This window comes from Stegodyphus dumicola, chromosome 5, assembly GCF_044657685.1.
Source record: "Stegodyphus dumicola isolate Sdum_Otavi_A_Nest chromosome 5, ASM4465768v1".
In the NCBI taxonomy this organism is placed as follows: Eukaryota; Metazoa; Arthropoda; class Arachnida; order Araneae; family Eresidae; genus Stegodyphus; species Stegodyphus dumicola.
This window is the reverse complement of record NC_140772.1, coordinates 130272319-130295015: the sequence shown is the minus strand read 5'-3', so window position 1 is coordinate 130295015 and position 22697 is coordinate 130272319. Positions and strand designations below refer to the sequence as shown.

At 32.0% G+C, this 22697-nt stretch overlaps 1 protein-coding gene across 2 annotated transcripts in view; it reads right to left on the bottom strand.

Annotated features, from left to right (window-relative positions):
- LOC118191544 (xylosyltransferase Oxt-like) overlaps window positions 1-22697 on the bottom strand; it is a 142657-nt gene that overhangs the window by 75241 nt on the left and 44719 nt on the right. For both annotated transcript variants that reach the window (XM_035362340.2, XM_035362341.2), the window contains 2 exons: window positions 1760-1962; window positions 258-338 (listed from right to left, as the gene is read on the bottom strand). In XM_035362340.2, the coding sequence (XP_035218231.2) occupies window positions 258-338; window positions 1760-1962 (284 nt within the window). The remainder of the gene's footprint in view (window positions 1-257; window positions 339-1759; window positions 1963-22697) is intronic.

Sequence of the window (22697 nt, the reverse complement as noted above, 5' to 3'; positions counted from 1 at the left end):
GATGCATTAAGAATTAACATACTTTCAAAACATTCAATAAAAAATGTTCCAGTTGCAAGACTAGCAATTAATGAATAACCTGAATAATTAATGTTTAAAAAACATTAAGATAATAACAAGAAAATTATCTTCCTCTTTATTTTGAAAATTATTTATGAATAATAAATTTTAAGTTGTATTTATGTATCATAAAAATCCATGTGCTATGCAATATGCATATCATAAATTTAAGCTCTATGTATCATAAAAGTGATTACCTCTGAGTATCTTGACCATGGGATTTAACAAAATTTTTGCCATTATTAGCGACAAGAAATTTTTCCAGTGATGATAATGGCCTGCAACAAATTACATAACAGCTTACTTCTTACATATATTGAATTTAAAATAAAATACATGAAGTTTCATATTTAAATTTATATGCACCAAGATGGCACACCTCCCAGTATGACAGTTTTTACAAAGAAATCAGAGAAACAAAATATGATAATCTTACATACTATAATAAAAGTAAAAAACTCTTTGAGAAAACACAACCATTTTATTACACTTATTTTTACTTGCAAAGAAAATATCAAAAAAATTGAATAATGTCGCCAACACTGCATTATATACATACATACACATATATAATTTTCCTATATATATAATTACAATATATATATATATATATATAATTACAAAATTATTTTTTAAAACAAATCATTGCAACATGACCAGTTGAATATACTTTATTTTTTGACAGAAACAATACTTGATGCAGCCGTACACAGACTATACTAGCACATTCACTCTTCTTTAAAAAATGCTTCTACTTTTCATGTTTATGAAACAAGCAAGAAAATTGGTAGCAAAAAACCTTACAAACCAAAGACATAGAGAAGAAATTTGCAGATCGTGGTATGAAGATCTGGTTGATTCAGTTTTGGTTCAACTTTATTCCAAATGGCTACCAGAGGTTTCAATTTACAAATTTCAACATTATTATTAGCTTAAGCACTATGTAAGTTTCAATGTTATCCCACAAATGAGATTTAATCAAAATTTAACCTTAGCACCACTGTTGAGGATAATCATAACTTAAGCCTTATCTCCTAAATAAGCCCTAGTCAAGATCATCAAATAAATGGATGCCAGATGCCAAATGTCAAATGACCAATTGAAGTGAGACAGAACACATGTGCACCCCTCATAATGAATGAATATACTTGGAATTAAGATTTTCGTAATTTAGCACATTAGATTTTTACATTTTCTGAATTCTGTACCTACAGGTTTTTGTTGCTTTTGTGTGGTCCCTCATTCTTAGCAATAGTTGTTGCCACTCCTTTCTCATAAGTATTCAGTTAGCATTTCATTTAATAATTAATTTGAAGAAAATATTCTGACGCCCCAAACAAATTATATTTTCAAGATTAAGTGCAGAGTTATTCCATAAAGTACTAGAAACGAATTATAAAAAACTTCCAAGTTAAGTATGGTCTCCAAATGATAAACCAGCCATTATGTCCTGATTGGAACATAAGATTCATGAACAGAGCACTGATGAAAAACTATTACAGTTTAACTGATTCTAGAATAGCTTAAATTCTTTTGATCTTGTTACTCACAAGGCTAATTCTAGTATAATTAAGCATTAGTCATTTTTAGTATCAATGCTGATAATGGTACAACAATTTACAAATTTGAAAACTTTTAACAGAATGTAATCAAAATACAAAAGTATCATGAAACTGTTCACCTTAAGGCGACTACTTACTTTATTGGAAAATCACTTTCACTGAGGTTAATAATGTAATCCCAGGTCCAGTTCTTTATAAGCAACAACTCTGATATACATACTAATAACATTTGCAGGAGACTAGCTCCACCCCAAATAGTAGAGAGACGGACTTGCGACAAACGTATATTTGGAAAATCATTTTCTAAAAACTTCAGTTTACGATAAAGATAATCTTGTCTCTAAAGATAAATAATAAAAATATTTAAATTATTTTGAATATTATAATAAAAAACTTCACTTAAGAAAGCTGAATTATTAAAATTGAAAATCTGTACAAAACTATAACTATAGAAAAATTGGTACTATTCCGTTTTGAGGATCTGAAAAAAAATTGCAGCAAAAATGTATGCGCAAAAGCGCCAAATCTAGCAAATGCGCCTATTTAACAGCGCGCCAAATCTAGAGTACGCGCTGATTTAAGCCTGCGTAAGTTTATATGAGTTTATATAGTTCTATATTTCTTAAGACGACATTGAAATGTTAGTTTAATTTTTAAATCCTTTTATGATATCCTATGGATTTAACAATTTGGGAATTGCCTGTGACAAAAAGTCTGCAATACAATTTAGAGTAAAGTGCAGAATCACCCATTGCTTGACACGTTTTTAAGAATTGCACGTACTCGGTATCCATGTACACATCGACCTATTTTCACTTAAAAAAAAATCCCAGAATTGCACAAAAATGGCACTGCGGTCACCCTTGACTTTATCTATGTACACATCGACCTATTTTCACTCAAAAAGTAAAAGAAAATTGACAAAAATCCAATTGTTTTTACACTTGTAAAAAGCGGCAAACAAATAAGTGGGCAATTCTGCAGTTTACCGAGAATTTTTTCATAGAAAAGGCATCATTCTTTATAGAAAATTATATTTGAACAACCAACGAGATGAAATTATGCTTTAGCGATAACTCGGTAGCAAAATAGCAATGCAGGCATCCATTCAGTTATGTTTAGCAATTTTTATATAAATTATAAAAATGATCTGAAATAGTTATTTACTGTTATGCTTCTATTCAGTCATGTTTAGCCTTTTTTATATAAATTATAATAATAAAAAAGTATTATACGAAATTAACATTTCACCTAAATTAAAACATCAATCTTAGATAGTTATTTACTATTATACTTCCTTTCTTGCATTAGGGTTGCCGCAATTATTTTTGGCAGTACTGGCATCAACAATAGTTTGGCGATTTTTTACAGCCCTCAAAACCGAATAGCACCGAAAAATCTAATATTTCAAATGTGTAATTTGGCTAATATTCTATATTTTCTTACTTTATAGCCATTAGATTTGATTTTATAAGCTTCAGTATTATAGTAGACACTTTGAAAAAAAATCACTGCCACAGCAATTAATTACCAAAATTTATTATTAATTGAAACTAACCCTATTTAATACCTCACTCAATAAATAATAATTTCATCAATTTTTTACCTCTTCTTACATTATTTAATGGACCTTATTCTGTCTGTTAAAAAGTAAACAGATCACAACTCTCCTGAAAGACATTTTCCCTTAGAAAGTCCTACGTGAAGGTTATCTCACCTCTCACTTGTGTTTTGCCATATTCAGATAATATTCTTTCTGAAATGTTTAATGTTGCATCTCCAAATACTTTTATCACTGATATAGAAACTACAGAGGGTGTTTACACATTTTTAGAATGATTCCAGTAAAGAATTTTTTTTAAAAAAAGCAAATATTTTGGAATAAAAATTTCTCGCAAAAGCTTATTATCTGAAATGAGAAATATTATCTGCTACTTTTAAATTTATTCACTACCCAGACGGAGAAAAGGTTAGTGACTTTGATTGTCCTACCGAAGGGTCCAGATTAAAATTCCGGAAAAGGCCATGGATATAAATTGTCTGTCCCTTCACAGGACGCAACAGTGACCTACCTATTATGTACCTCCATAATAAGGTAACCCCTGCTCCCGGTCTTAGTAGAGGGCAACACCTGTAATGGCTAGTGCCTGCCATTGGGGGTGGGGGGAGGAAAACCTTTTAACAGGGTTTGTACACATTTCTGAACATGGAAATTAAGGACATTTAAGGACCATTCATGAAAAAAATTAAGGACCTATCAGCAAATGGGAGCTGATTCAATCAACTTATGCCTGAACTTCACTTTTGTAATAACACTAAGAATAAAATAGATCCACAAGTAGGCTGCATTCTTATTAAACATAATTTAATAAACATAACTATAAAACAAATTTGAGAATAGAATACACTTTATAAAATTTATCAGGTAGCATTAAATATTTTACACGTATAATAGTTGGACATAGATTGAAGACAGTTTGAAAGAAGATTAGGGACATTTTATTTACGTTTTACTAACAGTTAGCTTTATGTTGATTTTTTTCTTTTACGTCTCATTTTTCCATGTACTTAGTCTAGAGGTTTAGTAAATAGCAGGTAGATTTTATGTCAAATGGCATAGGCTAAAATGAGAAATAAAATCATGATATGCATGATTCATAACAGAAGATTGGCTGTTGCCAGTGCTGCTGCTTGCCTAGAGAGAGATCTGTTGATCAGAACAAACCTGAAAGCCTGATGTAATTTTGAGGTTGGCAAGTTTTGAAAGTTAGTTGTGCTCCATCTGTCTGATGCAGTTAGCAGGGTTCGTACACATTTCTGCACAAGGAAATTAAGTACTTTTAAGGACTTTTAAGGACCATTAATGAAAAAAATTAAGGACCTATGAGCAAATGGGAACTGAATAAATTCAATTAAAATATTATATCTATGCCTGAATGTGAGTAGCTTGCATTATTATTAAACATAACTTAATTAACATAATTATTAATATTTTGAGAATAAAAATAATTTTATGAAATTTATCAAGAAGCATTAAATATTTTACACTCATAATAACTAGACATATCTGAAAGAAAATAAGTGACCTTTTAGTTACATTTTACCAACAGTTAGCTTTTTTTTTTTTTTTTTTTTTTAATGTCTCCTTTTGTCACACACTTGCTCAGTCTAGAGGTTTAGTAAGTAGATTTTATGTCAAGCAGCATAGGTTAAAATGAGCATTAAAATCATAATCAGCATGATTCATAACAAAAGACTGGCTGTCGTCACTGGTCCTGCTTGCCTATAGTAAGACCTGCCAATCAGATCATCTACATCAGACGTGCCTGATGTAGGCACGGTTGGCAAGTTTTGAAAGGTAGTTGACCACTGTCTGACGCTGTTAGTGTCATAGCTTCATGTAGAGTTCCAGGGGTTGTAACTCAGTTAATATAATTTAAGGTTCTATTAGACCACTAAAGCATTAGCGGTGATAAGTTGTTTCGCATTAAGTCTAACTAGATGCAAAGAATAAGTTTCACATGAATTTTCATATTTTTGTGTTTTACTTTGTGACCATGGTAAAGATTTAACACGTTGAGCCCGGCGCCGAATTTGTTGTCCTTTCTGTTCAGCCGGCAGCGATCAGCCGGTGGCAATATTGCGATCAAGCGGTGCAATACAGTCAAAAGTCGTTAATTTGGACACCCATAATCCGGAATGATCTATAATCTGGACCTCAAAGCTAAAATCTTTCTGCACATGCGCCGCGTTGACGCATGCTCATAGGCGTTATACGCGTGTGCGCGAGACATTTACAACTGCGCATATGCGTCTGCGCAAGCGCAGAATACGTTTTCGCATGCGCGTTTAATGTATAACGGACGGTATAAGCTAAAATTATCTAATTATCTATTTCAGTTAATGTTGATGATTGCGCTGTTCCTTAATCTTCGAATTGGATCCGGCTTATTATTTTTTGCAGACTGTAAGAGCAATTTTATAAAAGTAAGCTTGAACTTTCGATTATGTCAAATAGAATTTCCGATGCTGGAGCTCCCAAAGGATCTAGAAAACAAAAGTATGTTTCGATGTCCATCAAACAAAAAATGAATTGCTACAAAAAATGGATAAAGGTATATCCTTTGTTTATCTAACCGTTCCGAAATCTGTTTATCAATTTCATGCTGCTCTGCGGGGGGGGGGGGGGTTGCGTCGCGCAATTAACTGGAAGTTGATCTGTCAGCACTATCGTTATCTTCAGGGCAGATGTTTTTATTTTATTCGGCTTATAATTCCTTACTAAATGTAGTATTTAATCTCGATGTACTCCGTCTTTGATATGATTTAAATCAAACCTCGTCATTAAAACTATCACGAATACAAATCAAATAGTTTTCTGGTTGCAATTTTCTAATTTCGGCTATGCGTAACGTACGCATGCGCGCGTTGAAAGAAATGTTTAATAAAGTAAACAAATAAATATTAAGCTTCTTTTTTTGTAAATTTTGATACTCTTTAGATCATAATCGCTCATTATTTTATAAATTACGGTTTCATTTTTTAAATTTTATAATTTCTTCATGCCACCTTACCAGATTTAAACTGATGATCTATAATCCGGAATCGCCGAAGTCCCGACGAGTCCAGATTAAAGACTTTTGACTGTTTTGCCGACTTAAATTATTCATAAATTATACAAAACGGAAGGAGGCGCACATAAAGTCCGAAAGTATTGTTCGAAATGTTATGATGACAATTCAAAACTATTTGGATGCAAGATAGCCAAAAATGTAACCAAAATAGTTGTTTCATATTGTAATATGTGTAAAGCTAAGCCGTATTTTTGTTTAGAATGTTTCAATAAATTTCATTAAAACTACTTTTGATCACATTTCATTGAGACTACACTTATTTTTTAACTTTAATACTATCAGTCCGGCGGACTGACGCCAGCCAAACAAAAATTCCAGAATAATATTTGTTAAAAAACCCTATTAATATCACAATCTCATAAAATTTCACAGTTTAAAATACATACAATTTACGACATTGATTTTTAAACAATATTAGGATAAATTACATATTAAAATCTACAACACATAAAACTCAACAAAATAATTATGCGTCTTTTTAATTTGAAGGCCTGCCCAGACATTTTGGCTAATATACAGTGATTTCCTTCTCCTTAAACATGTTTTCTAACAATAAGAAATTAGTCTCAATATGCAAAACAATGTTCTCATTAGTTTCTGCATGTTTTATCTCCCAACTGCCAACCTCTCCACAATGTACTACTTATCAGGGCTTACTTGAGCTGGTAAAAGTTAAATAGTCCAACAACCCCCCGACAGACGTGAAACAAATTATCACTATGTCTGAAAGTAACTATAAATCAGATAATAAATTTAAATAAAGGTTTAAATAAGCTTCTTATTCAAAAAGAACTTGGAACATATAGGCCTGTTCTTATGCAAACAAAATCATTTACAGTTTGTGGTGATATAATTAAACAAGAAGAGTCAAATTCAAACTAAAAATATGGACTAGTGGTCAAAGACTATACAATTTAATTTCAATTTAATCTGGTTCAGTAACTCTATTGTCATAATAAACTCAAATGTCAGCAGGAGTAATGGAAAGACTAATAATTACAAATTATCAGAGCTGACACAACTAATGCAAAGAGCAAGTGGAGGTCAGAAAAACACTTGTCTTACACTCCAGAAACCTTCATTTTATCACGTTTTCTGGAATCTTTTAGAATCGAAGGTCTATAATTTGCCTTAAAATCTTTCTAAACTTTCCAAGCTTCAATGTTTAAAATCTTAAAGAAAAATTACCCCTACCAATTCTGTAACAGCAAAAAGCCAGAAATGTTTTTTAAAAAAATCGGAAGAAAAAAGTGTGAAATCAATTTTATAGAGAAAACTGATGCATTTTCTGAGAATTCTGATCATTCTGAGAAATGGGAAAAATTCTTACTATAAAAAAATTAAAAAGACATTTTTAATTAATTACATAGCTATTTTGCTTTTGCAAAAAACTGTTTTGTAAACTGTGCTTTATAGCATTATTCCTTGCTTATTTTTCACATTAAAAAAATTGTACAATATATGGCCAAAATGGAACTTTATAATATGACAAAGAAAAAGAAAAATACTTTATTTTAATATTATTTCTTAAATATAATTCCAATATATTACCATTATTTTAATGAAATTTAACAAAAAAAAAAAAAAAAATCGTCGAAAAATTCCCAGATCTCGTAGTTAAAAATTTTCTATAGAAACCGATCTTAAAATCACCAAAATGTTGATAATCGCCAAATTTAGAACCGTTTAATAAAAGAATTCACATCCCCAAAAGTGGAAAGTTCTTTGAGAGCTCTTCATTACAAAAAATGAAATAATTTTGAAATGCTTATGTTTCACTTCTTGTTCAGAAACTCGAGTATCCCACCATTATTTGTATTACAAATAGGAAAAAATTATAACTCATGAACCCATTCAAAAAATAGCCATATTTGTCAGTGAATCGCTAAAAATATTCCTGCAAAATACTAATTCACACTCGAAATAACAGTCATAAAAACAGACAGAAATTTCAGATGATTAAAATTAAGGACCTTCTGCCACTTTTGGCCAAAATTAAGGACTTTTAAGGACCAAAAATCGATTCCAAAAAACTTAAGAACTTTTAAGGACTCTTAAGGACCATACGAACCCTGGTTAGTGTTATAGCTTCATGTAGATTTCCTAGCATCGTAACCTAGTTAATATATATTAAGGTTCCAATAAGCCACTAATGCACCAGAGGTGATAAGTTGTTTTGTATTATTTTAAATCTCACTAAATGCAATGAATAAGTTTTACATTAATTTTTACATTTCCATGCTGTATCTTCTGACTACAGTAAGGATTAATGAAAGGTAATAACTTGATTTAATATGCAGAGATAACTTTTAAAGGTGAGTGGTTAGTTACAAATAATTAAATTATTAAATACCCTTGATCGTTATAGATTTACATGACCACTATATTAAATTTTATTTATTTTTCAAAAACATTTGTTGAAAAAGCACTATTAAAATCACAATCTAATAACATTTCACAGTTTAAAATGCATGTAATTTTAAATTGTCTGTTTTAAATCAATGTCCATAATATTGATTCTTAAGCTGTATTAGGGTAATTCCACATTAAAAGCTACAAAACATTTATGTTTTGTAGCAACAACACATAACAAAATATTTATGTGTCTTTTTAATTTGAAGCCTTCCCAGACATTTTGGTTTAATTTATATCAATTTTCTTCTCTTTAAACATCTTTCCCGACAATTAAAAATCTGTTTCAATACACAAACCAATGTTCCCAATAGTTTCCATGTGCTTTAACTTTTAATTTGCCAGTCTCTTCACAGTGTACGTAACAAGGTTTTACTTGATCTGGAAAAGTTAAATAGCCCAAAACCTCTTGCACACATGAAGCAAATTATCGCTATGTCTGAAAGTCACATAAAGGTTTAAATAAACCTTTTATTTAAAAAGAACTTAGAACTTACAGGCACGTTCCTATGTTGACAAAATCACCTGCAGCTTGTGGTGGACCGGAACAGTCAAATTCAACTAAAAATGTGGACTAGAGTCAAAGACTACACAATTTAATTTTAATCTAAGCTAGCTTAGTAACTATCATCGTAACAAATTCAAATGTTAGCAGCGATAATGCAAAGATGAATAATTACAAATTATCAGAGCTGGCAGATACTAATGCAAAATCCAAGTGGAGGGCAGACTGTGTCTTTCAGTCCCAAAACCTCATTTTAAAAACCATCTGATTTGCATGATGGTGAGGAAATGGAAAGGGGAACTTATAGTAAATGCTAAAATTATAAACAACTGGTTAATCTGCATAATAATAACTGTACATATCATCGAAGAATAATTTTCTTCCTCTTTATACATTCAGTTTTTTTCTTCAATTCATCTCTTCACTTTAGAATTTTCGGAATTAATTAACGATTTCTATTATTCTAAAAAAAAAAAAAAATAAAAATAAAAATAAAAAATAAATTTAGAACATGAAGAAAAAGCTGATAAATATGGAATGAGATGTATAGTAAGAGCTGGTTTCAGGGCCGATGAGGCAGAATTTTTAGAATTTAGTGACACACCAAGCAACAAAATCTAGAAACGGCAAAACTTTTAGAATTTAGGACAGGCAGTGGGAGCAGAATTTAGGATCCACAGAGATTGCATTAGGTGGGAAAATGCCTTGTGTCAGCCCTGTGTATGATCATTGAGACATACAAGGTGAATCTTTTAAATTGCGAGTTTTAAATTTCTTTATTAATAGAAAAATTCTTTTTTATAAATGCCTGTCCATGCGAAAAGATTAGAAACATTTTTGATATTTTCCATACTTGTGTCTAAAGAAAAGTTGAGAAAATAAAGGGAAGATAAACATGTTAAGAAAAAGACTTCTAATATCAGAAGTACAACATTCAAACATTGTTTTCCTTGTCCTTTCAATAATTCCCCAAAATGTAAGAAATTTATCAAAAACTTTCTGTAAAATACATCCATTATGTGTTAATACAACGAAGACATTTTCATTATGTCATTTTTTTTTTTTTTTTTTTTTTTTTTTTTTTTCTGGAGCCTTTTAGAATTGTGGGTCTGTAAATCTTGCCTTCAAATACTTCTAAAGTTGCAATGTGTAAAATCCTAAGAAAAATTATCCCTACCAATTCTGCACAAGAAAAGGGGATAAAAATATTTTGAAAAAAAAAAAAAAATCAGTGTAAAATTAATTTTATACAGAAAACTGATACATATTCTGATAATCACGTAGGAAAAATTCTTACAATGAAAAAATTAAAAGAAAGAAATTTTTAATTAATTATATAGCTATTTTGCTTTTGCTATGAATTGTTTTGTAAACTGTGCTTTATACCATTTATTACCTTGTTTATTTTTCAGATTCAAAATACTATATAATAAGTCATCAAAATGGAAAGTAATGCCACTTTATAATATGACAGCAACAGAAAATAAAAATGTTTTATTTTAATGTTATTCCTTAAATGTAATTTACATTACCATTATTTTAGTTAAATTTGTCAAAATACATTACCATTATTTTAGTTAAATTTGTCAATGTTGCAATGTTTCCTAAAAAAAATTGTTGAAAAATTTTCTAGAGGAATTAATCTTAAAATCACCAAAATGTTGATAAGTCGCCAAATTTAGAGCCGTTTAATAAAAGAATTCACATCCAAAAAAGCAGGAAGTTGTTTAAATGTTCATCATTAAAAAAAAAAAAAAAAAAAAAAAAAAAAGAATTTTGAAATGCTTGTGTTTGACTTCTTGCTCAAAAACTCCAGTATATCACCCTTTACATTAGAAATAGGAACAAATTATTACCCATGAACCCATTCAAAAGATAATCATATTTGTCAGTAAACTGTAAAAAATATTCCTCCATAACGATAATTCACACTCAAAACAGCAGTCGTAAAAACAAGACAGAAATTTCAAATGATTAAAATTAAGAACATTCTGCAGATTTGGGCCAAAATTAAGGACTTTTAAGAACCAAAAATCGATTCTAAAAAACCTAAGGACTTTTAAGGACCATAAGAAAAATGTTTAAATTTACTCTTTCAAAATGTCACATGTAAACGAGTTATGGATTGAAGGATATGTTTTTGTGCTTTTCTAAGAATTATTCTTATTCTATACTTCAAAAAATGCTAGGAAATACTTCAAAATGCATGGTATTAAAATTTTTAAGTGAAAAATAAGCAACATTATTAATGGGAAAGGGAAAAACTGTCAATCTTTATTTCTACCACGAAAAAAAAGGAGTCTAAATGAATACCCAAAAAAGGTACACACTGTCAGGTAACTAACTGTACTGTAAAGGTACGTTCGTAACTAGAGAAAAATTTGTTGATGCAGAAATCAATTGCAAACGCATCTGTAATGACAATAAATAAAATAATAAACCTTGATTTACAATTTAAAAAAGGCTAAAAAACAATGTTTACCAGCGTTTGCCGGGACATAAGGCTCAATTTAAAACAATTTGTAGAGCCCTATATAAAAATATTTGGCAGGAGATAAATAGAAATGCACTGTGATTCTTGATGAAGCAAAGGTTTCCCTCTATTTATTATCAAAAACAAAGAGAAAAACCATCAGTGCAAAGAAATAAGATTATGATTTTCAGAGAGTTCTCTTACAATGAGAAATTCAAGATAAAAAGGGTGGAAAAAAACACTAATGAATGTATTATCAAGAGAATGTTGTACGTCCGATATTTACAGAAGAAATTCCACTTCTTTATCCAATGACTTCGAAAGAGTGAAACTTCATCAAGACAAAGAAACAAGTCATACATCAAAAAGTGCTATTGCATTCTTTGAAAAAATGAAGACTGATATAGATACAGTATAAAGTACGTAATCCGGACATCCATTATCTGGAATGATCTATAATCTGAACCTCAAAGACTAAAACTTTTTTTTTGTACGCTTTACGCACACCGGTTTAATGTATTTAATGTATAAGGGACGGTATAAGCTAGACTAAATTACCTTTACTGATTCTAAGGCATTTTAGTTAATGTTGCAGATTGCGCTGTTAATTAATCTTTTAATTGGATCCGGCTTATTATTTTTTGCAGACTGTTAGAGCGATTTTCTAAAAATTAAGCTTTAACTTTCAATTCTTTCAAAAAGAGTTTCCAATTCTGGAACTGCCAAAGGACCTACAAAGCGAAAGCATGTTTCGATGTGCATCAAACAAAAAGTGAAATTGCCGTAAAAAATGGATAAAGGCATATCTGTCCCGAAATTATGTGAGGAGTATGACATTGGAAAGTCAACTGTATCTGACATAAGCAAAAAGAAAAAGGAACTTTTTGAATTTTTTGTGGACTCCGACGCTCCACTTGCTATCAATAAAAGGAAAAGGGTACATTATGCTAAAAGTGACGATCATGACAAAGTGATGACTGAATGGGTCACACAGTGTCGCAGCGAGGGCGTGCCATCGACGGGTCCAATGCTACTGGCTCAAGCCAAAATATTTCATGAAGAAATGAACGTAAACACTGAGTGCAGGTATTCGACAGCATGGTTAACCAAATTTAAAAATCACCACGGTATAAGACAATTCAGGTGAAAAAGCTTCAGCTGATACTAAAGTTGCTGAACTATTTGCAGATGAATTCATTGAACTCATTAATAGTAGAAAGTAATCCCTAGAACAAATTTACAACACTGGTGAAACTGGCCTTTTCTGGCAATATGTAGTGCGAAATACCTGGACAACCTCTACAGAAAAGACTACGACTAGTGTGAAGATTCCAAAGCAAAAACAACAATTTTAGCATGTGCAAATGCTGCAGGAATGCACAAGTGTAAACTTTTTGTAATCGGAAAAAATACACGAGCTCGAGCATTTAAAGGAGTAAAGAATTTCGCCGTTATATATATCGTGAAAGTAAAAGAGCATGGATGACACAAGCATTAATTAATGATTGGTTTGAAAATCATTTCACAGCCAGAGCTTGGCAACATTTGAATTTGGCTGCTTTACCTGATGATGCAAAAATTGTCCTGATTGTAGACAACTGTTCGGCTCAAATTTAATTTAAGTTTTAGTGAAAGATAATGTATTCCAATTATTCTTTCCTCCAAATTGTATGTCCATCATTCTGTGTATGGATATTGTAATAGTGTGCTTGCTGAAATGCAAATATAAAGTAGTATTTTTAAAATCCATGTTAAATTTCTTGAATAATGACAAGATTGTTCAAGGAATTTTTGAAATATTTTAGCATACAATCTGCTGTGTGGAGCATCGCAAGATCGGGGGAGGATGTGCCTCCAGATATGTTAAAAAATGCTTGGCATAATTTATGGCCAGCTACCATATTTAATAGTGATAATGATAAATATAATAGCCACCAATTTGAAGGTTTTCAGATATCGCAAACTGAAAGTGAAATTTTCCAATGAATGGATTTTGTAAAGAAATGTGGAGAAGCTGTTATAAATGAAGATGATATAACAGAAGTTTTTCCCTGCAATGACAATGCCCCAATCATCAATCAATTAACAGACGGCGAAATCTCTGGTATGGTTCTAGATCCAGAAAATACCACTACTGATAGTGAAAAAAGCAACAGAGAGGATATTGAAAACGAAAAATTTTGACTAACAAGTTAGTCGGAATTTTCAACACAGCAATTACAGGGTTTGAACAAAATGGAACTTCGTAACTGAACAAGAAATTGCGTCTTTCTATAGAATTAAAAAAAAAAAAAAAAAAAAGAAACAACTTAAACTACTTAAATTGAGAGAAATGCTTAATAAAGTAAACAAATAATTATTAAGTCTTTATTTTGTAAATTTTGACTTCCTTTAGATCATAAATGCTTCATTATTTCATATGTTTAATTTTATGATTTCTACATACCAACTGAATAGATTTAAAGTTACGATCTAATATTCGGAAAAATCCCAAATCCAGAATCGCCGAAGTCCCGACGAGTCCGGATTATTTACTTTGTACTGTACTGCATATAATCACTTTCCAATATAATTTTGAGAAATCTCCTGACATTTCACCTATGGACAGTCATTCTTTCTGGTCTCTTTAACAGAGCTCTTTCTAAGTGCAAACTTACCACAACTGATAGACTGGAAAGCAGTCAAAGAGGAATAGAAATCAGTACCCCTTTAAATTTTATGAAAAGCCTTTCTATGATGAAAATTACAAAGCAGACTTTTCTCCAGAAAAAAGGCTATCAGATTGAACATTTGAAAAAGCATTCTTTACATTTTGAACGTTGTGCCCACCAGGAGCTGAGCGGTGAAGTTGCTGAACACTGGTAGCTCAGTCCGGACTTTGAATCCCGACCAACAAGCTGGTTGCATGGGCACTTTCATGCTCCTACCCATGTGTAATATGCATACGAGCCAGTTTTACTTAGAAAGGCCTTCACGAAGACACCCTTTGCCTTAGACAGATAGTCCTTAAGTGCTTTGCCCTAATCAAATAAACTGCATTTCAAACATTAATTACAGAGCCCTGAAAGATTCAAAAAGTGTTTGAACACTCTCTGTATATGCAAGAAATAAATGGAAGTAGAATTCTGTCTTAGTTTACTTTTTTCACGGTGTTTTCATTATTTTCAAGTGTTTTCTATTTGGCGGATGTACTTGGTGATTTTGTTCTATGGTGATTGGCTACTGCAGCACAGAAAGGAACAAGAAGCTTTACAGCCAAAGATCAATTACAGTACAAAGAACGAGATCCATACTCATTGGGACTTCACAGCAATTCTGAATTTGGGACTTTTTCAGATATTAGATCATCAATTTAAATCCAGTTAAGATGACATGTAAAAATTAAAAACAAGAAATAACAATTTATAACCTTAAAGCAGGAGTTCTTGTCTAGGGGAAAATTTCATAGTTTAAGAGGGAAAATGCAGTCAGCTTTTTATTTACCTGTTAAGCATTTAGTTTCCATTTATAATTATAAAAAAGTATTTTTATTAAATTTTTTATATTTATCAAAATTTTAGATATATTTTCCCATTTAATTTGTAAAACACATTAAAAAATAATTTAAATAAATGTATATGCATTCTTTATTTTGGAAAGAAGGGAGGATCATCCTCTAGCAACGATGAAAGGAGTGCAAAAGCAATAAAAGTTGAGAACCGTCACCTTAAGAGAATCAAAACTTATATACTGTCCAAAGTCTGAGATCTGGACTTGTCAGAACCTCGGCAATTCTGGATTTGGCATTTTTTAGAATATTAGATCATCATTTAAATCTATTCAGTTGGTATGTAGAAATCATAAAATTAAACATATGAAATAATGATGCATTTATGATCTAAAGGAAATCAAAATTTACAAAATAAAGACTTATTAATTATTTGTTTACTTTATTAAGCATTTCTCTCAATTTAAGTAGTTTAAGTTGCTTCGTTTTTTTGTGCTATTACTTTCTCTTTACTTCTATAGAAAGGCTCAATTTCTTGTTCAGTTACAAAGTTCTATTTTGTTCAAACCCTGCAATTGCTGTGTTGAAAATTCCGATTAACTTGTCAGTCGAAATTTTTTGTTTTCAATATCCTCTCTGTTGCTTTTTTCACTATCAGTAGCGGTATTTTCTGCTTCTAGAACCATATCACAGATTTCACCATCTGTTAATTGATTGATGATTGGGGCATTGTCATTGCAGTAAAAAACTTCTGTTATATCATCTTCATTTATTACAGCTTCTCCACATTTCTTTACAAAATCCATTCATTGGAAAATTTCACTTTCAGTTTGCGATATCTGAAACCTTCAAATTGGTAGCTATTATCTTTATTATTATCACTATGAAATATGGTAGCTGGCCATAAATTATGCCAAGCATTTTTTAACGTACCTGGAGGCACATCCTCCCCCGATCTTGCGAAGCTCCACACGGCAGATTGTATGCTAAAATATTTCAAAAATTCCTTGAACAATCTTGTCATTATTCAAGAAATTTAACATGGATTTTAAAAATACTACTTTATATTTGCATTTCAGCAAGCGCACTATTACAATATTCATAGGCTGAATGATGGACATACAATTTGGAGAAAAGAATAATTGGGATACATTATTTTCACTAAAACTTTAAATGAAGTTTGAGCCGAACAGTTGTCTACAATCAGGACAATTTTTGCATCATCAGGTAAAGCAGCCACATTCAAATGTTGCCAAGCCTTGGCTATGAAATGATTTTCAAATCAATCATTAATTAACGCTTGTGTCATCCATGCTCTTTTATTGTCACGATATATAACGGCGAAATTCTTTATTCCTTAAAATGCTCGAGCTCGTGTATTTTTTCCGATTACGAAAAGTTTACACTTGTACATTATTGCAGCATTTGCATATGGTAAAATTGTTGTTTTTGCTTTGGAGTCTTTGACACCAGTCGTAGTCTTTTCTGTAGAGGTTGTCCAGGTATTTCATGGTACATATTGCCAGAAAAGGCCAGTTTCACCAGCGTTGTAAATTTGTTCTAGAGATTTCTTTCCACTATTAACGAGTTCAATGAATTCCTCTGTAAATAGTTCAGCAACTTTAGTATCAGCTGAAGCTCTTTCACCTGAAATTTTTAATTGTCTTATACCATGGCGATTTTTAAATTTGGTTAACCAAGCTGTTGAATACCTGCACTCAGTGTTTAAGTTCATTTCTTCATGAAATATTTTGGGTTGAGCCATTAGCATAGGACCCATCAATGGCACGCCCTCGCTGCAATGCTGTCTGACCCACTCAATCATTACTATGTCATGATCGTCACTTTTAGCATAATGAACCCTTTTCTGTTATTGATTGCAAGTGGGGTGTCGGAATCCACAAAAAATTCAAAAAGTTCGTTTTTCTTTTTGCTTATGTCATGTACTGTTGACTTTCCAATGTCATACTCCTCATATAATTTTGAGACAGATAGTTTATAAGGTATTTCTCCCACCTTCTTGGCATGCCTTTGTAGTTTAGTGGTCTGCATGCTGGGCACATATTCCAAAGGTCCGCAGTTCAATTCCCGGTGAAGGCTTTGTTAATTTTTTCATCTTTCCTGCTTCCAAAAAATACCTAATTTCTCTAGAAACCTATATGTCGAATATTGAATATGTGCACTCAGTTTTAAGCTCATTTCTTCATGAAATATTTTGACTTGAGTTATTAGCATTGTATCCATCAACAGCATGCCCTCGCTGCGATGCTGTCTGATGCATACAATCCTCATTTTGTCGTAATCTTCACTTCTAGCACAATGAACAATTCTTCTGTTATTTACCGCGAGTAGGGTGTCGGGATCACAAAAAATGTTTTAAAATTTTCTTTTTCTGTTTTCTTATGTCATACACAGTTGACTTTCCAATGCCATACTCTTCGCATAATTTTGAGACATATATATCTTCATCCATTTTTTGTAGGAACTTCACTTTTTGTGCAATGGACACTGAAACATGCTTTTGCTTCGTAAATCCTTTTGCAGGTCCAGAATTAGAAACTCTTTTCGACATAAACGAAAGTTCAAACTAATTTTTATAAAATTGTTGTAATAAAAACAGCCTGAATAAAATAATAAGCTGGATGAAATCAGCAAGTTATGGAACATGGCAATCTGCTGTATTATTTGAAATTCGTTGCAATCAATAAAACTTAATTTTAGTTTAGCTTATTAACGTCCGCTATACATTACTGGCTATGTATCAAGAGACTGGCGATGAAAGACAAAGTCTTCTGCTCAATTTTGCTTTGCTTCTATCGTGCACTGAAGCAGTTAAGCCTTAATTTTATTAATTTAGTTATTTATTATACTTATGTCTATTTTTTGCAACTGCCTAAGGCTTAGATGAGTCCTGAAAATATAAATTCGCATATATAATTAAGGTTTATCAAGAGCCGGCGCTAGATATCTTGATGCCTGATGCTGTCTCTGGGGGGTCATAAATTTTGCTACCAAGTGCCCCTCTGAGTCCTAAATTTTTGCTGCCCCTAAATTTTGGGTCCCGGTGCTAACCTAAATTATAAAAATTTTGACTTTCCTAAATTCTGCCGCCCGGTGTGGCCGTACGTGCTCTATCAGAGGTTCTTGGTTTACGTGAATAACAAATCAGTTATTCTTAATTCAAATAGCACTAACAGGGTTCGTAGACACATTTTATTTAAAAAAATAAGCACCTATAAGCACTTTTCAAGCACATTTTAAGGAAAAAATAAGCACCTGTCTAATTACATTATACACAACTGCATAACCTTAAACGAAAAATTAGACTTGTATTTTAAAATATGAGCAATGCAATATTTATTAAGAAAATGAGCATTACCTCAACCATGAAAAACATTTTTTTTTTTTTTTTTAATTTTAAATAACAGTTCAATTTACAGAATTAGCTTACAATGAGAGGAAAAAAACTATGCAGACCTAAACTATATTACAAGATTTAATGATGAAATTTCAGTTCAAAATATATAAAATAAATAATAATAAGCCATATTAATTGTATTTGTTTGGCACCTAATAATAAATACAATTTATTTTTCCACTCATATTAATATTTAAAGAATTTAACTTAAATCAAAATTCTGAACATTTTCTAAATATTTATTACATAACAGTTTTCCCTTAACATTTATTCCAAGCAAAGTAATTTAAATAAAAAAGAGGCACATTTCTGAAATCTGAAGACGGGAAATTGCTTCATGCAGTCTCCTTTAACAGTAAAAGCTTAACTAACCCGCATACTCGGAAATTGCCGAATATTCCGGATAGTAACTGGAAAAAGAGGAGTGGGGGAGATTATAGCCGTTCTTTACGTTTCTCGGCTAAATAGATGATTTTGACATGTCGATATGTGCATCATATAAAAATAGACCAACGGAACTGAGAAATAATCTGCTTAGAAAGCACAGTAAAACTCTTTTAAGTGTTTATAAACAAATCTCAGAAAAACTTTTAGTCCTAATCAATCTAGATTGGACAATGACAAAAAAAAAAAAAAAAAAAAAAAATTCCCTAGAAAGCTAATCTGTGCAAAAACACACCCATTTTTGGAAACTTATCTATACTTCAGCAGTTACTGCAACTATATTATTATAAATATTCATGCATATACTTATAATATAAGCATAATGATCATAATAAACACAGATATGAACTGACCACGCGGACCGAGAATGCAAATTATTAAAATCTTGATAGAAATTCAAATGTGTGTAGTATTTGGGTGGGAGGAATTCTTGCGCGCACCATAGGTTACGGTAATGCAGAGAAAGGGGGGAAAAGCAATTTCCGGGAGTATGATTCACCATCTGACGTTGCATATAAGGAAGAAAAGTTGTTTATTTAGTTCCGGCTTTGGTACAGGCAAAAAATGCTCGTTCATTAAAAAAAAAGGATTAAAAAAGCACTAAAAGCAAAAAATAAGCACTAAAAACAAAAAAATAAGGGCTTTAAAGAAAAAGTAAGCACCTATAAGGACCTTTATATTTTATTTTCAAATATAAAGACTTATAAGCACTCGTAAGGACTACGAACCCTGACTAAATGTAATCTTTTGTTCTACGAGTATAATTAACAAAATCTATTTTTAACATATAGAAAGAAATTTTTGTTAAATTTTTAATCGTCAAAATTTCTTAGCACATTTAACTTAAATCTGTAATCACTGACAAGCGCAATATCAACAAAAAAGGTTACCATACTTTTTGTTTTCAATTACTGATATATATATATAATATTTATACATTGCTGCATGAGTCATTACTCAAGTTATGTGTTGATAAACATGTGGGGATGAAAGCAAAATATAATAATGATTTGCCAGGTTGGCGTCAGGGATATAAAATATTAGTAGTGTAAAATCAACGATTTCTATATATAGAATGTTTGAGATGCATGCTAAGCAGATATGCAGCTATAGAGCCAAATTATTGATCACACAAATTTATGCTAAAATGGTTGTTTTCTGAATAATGAGGTATTTTATTTAGTGAACTGAAATTAAGAATTGGAACTCTCCACGTGTTTTATTATTGAGGAGGGGAATCAAATGTGCATGCGTAAAGCATACAAAAAAAAGGGGGGTTCTTTAAAAAAAAGGATGTTGGTGGCTTTGTGGTCCTAATTCTAGATCATACCGGATATTGGAGGTCCGGATCTCTGAGTTTGTACTGTATATATAAAAGAGCTCAATATTTATTTATTTGCTTTATTAAACATTTCTTTCAATGTAAGTTGTTTAAGTTGATTTTTTACTAATACTGCCTCTTTAATTCTACAGACAGATTCATTTTTTGTTAATGTCCTGTAATTGCCTTCTCAAGTAGTTCCAACTTTGAAAGTTTTTCATTCTCAAAAACTTCTATGTCACTTTCTTTACTAGTGATATTATTTCCTAGATTTAGAAGCCTAAATTATATTAGTTTAATTATTTCTTATACCTAAGACTGTTTCCGTACATGCTTAAAGTGTCAAATAAATTAATTCCTTTATATACCTAAGCTTTATCCAGGGGTGGTGCTAGACATTAAGCGGCCTGATGCAGCCTCTGCGGCTTAGAAATTCTGCTACCAAGCACCTATCAGTATTATAAAAATTTTTCCACCCCTGCATTATGTATGCCAGTGCTTTCACTGAATTCTAAGGATTTTGTTACCTCTTAATTTTATTGGGTAGTTCTTCTCTGAATTCTAAAAATTTTTTCCTCCCCTAAATTCTGCTGCCTGGGATATGGAAGCAATAATTTTGGTCCCAGTCCTAGTCTTATCTGAATAACAAATCAGATATTCTCAATTTAAACAGCACTAAATGTAATCTTTTGAGGCGCAGTGACTAACATGTCATGCTGGAGCACCTATGGTTCGATCCCTGGACTGTGCAAGTCTGAATCAACCTTTCATCTATTGAGTGGGTCGATATGAGTATCAACTTCACTTGGAAACTAAATAATGGCAGTCGTGAGATAAACTGACTAGTTGTACAGGGTATATGCTCAAGCAACCTGGTGTCCATGGTCAAGAAAGGGCTGTTGCACAACTGAGTTTTTAGTTTAGTATATGTAAACTTTTGGACCATTAGTATCATTTACAAAATCTATTTTTTGCATATAGAAAAATTTCTGCGAAATTTCTCCTCGCCAACACAACACTCCACAGTGGAGTTAATTGAATTCTGTAATCATCCCCACACCTAATGTCAACATAAAAGATTACCATGCTCTCTGGTATTCAATTATTAATCTTTTTTTTTTTTTTTTTTTTTTAAATTCTTTAGACATTGCTACATGAGTCATTTCTCAAGCTCCTCTGTGTTGACAGTCACGTGGTGAAGAAAGCAAAAGCAAAAATAAAAATTTAAATTACATAATGATTCGTTAGGTTGGCATCAGTTTATATAAATGATTCAGTTAGTGTAAAATTAGCATTAAGCCTAGAATGTTTCAGTTTGAGAAGTATAAGCAAAAAATTGACTATGGAACCAAATTATTGATCATACCAATTCCTACTAATACGAGGGCTATCCAGAAAGTAGATTACGTTTTGGAATAAAAAAATAAACAAAGTATAGGAAACAAATTTTATTATATACAGATGAAAGCCACACTCAAATACTACTTTTCTACATAGTCACCATACAAATTAAGGCATTTATCGTAGCGATGTACGAGCTTGGAAATTCCTTCGTCGAAAAATTCGGCCGCCTGCGCCTTCAACCACTTCGTTACCTCTTCTTGCAGCTGTGCGTCGTCATCAAAACACTGCATAGCCAGCCACTTCTTCATTGCTGGGAATAAGTGGAAGTCGCTCGGTGCCAGGTCGGGACTGTACGGCGGATGAGGAAACAACTCCCACTTAAAAGATTCAAGAACTTTACGAGTGACATTTGCCGTGTGGGGCCGGGCGTTGTCGTGAATCAACAAGATCTTAGAGCTCAACATTCCTCTGCGCTTGTTTTGAATTGCTCTTCTGAGTTTTTGGAGAGTTTGGCAATACCTTTGAGAGTTTATTGTAGTGCCTCTTTCCAGGAAGTCCACCAAAATTACACCTTTTCTGTCCCAAAAAACAGTCGCCATCATCTTCCTTGCCGACATTGTTTGCATGCATTTCTTGGGTTTTTGGGGAGAACTTGTGTGCCCCCACTGCATTGATTGCAATTTCGTTTCACAGTTCACATGTTTCACCCATGTTTCGTCACCAGTAACGATGCGATCGAGTAAAGAGTCACCATCCTTATGGTAAGCGTCCAAAAAGTTCAACGCTGCAGCCATTCGCTGATTTTTGTGGTCCTCTGTCAAGATTTTTGGAATCCATCTTGCACAAAACTTGTGGTAACCAAGCTTTTCGCTGATGATTTCGTGCAACAAACTTCGCGAAATTTGTGGAAAACTCAAAGAAAGTTCCGTTATTGTGAAATTTCGATTTTCACGGACTTTAGCATCGACTTTTTCGAGAAGTTCGGCGGTCACTATGCTGGGTCTCCCACTTCGATCTTCGTCGTGAACATTGGTTCG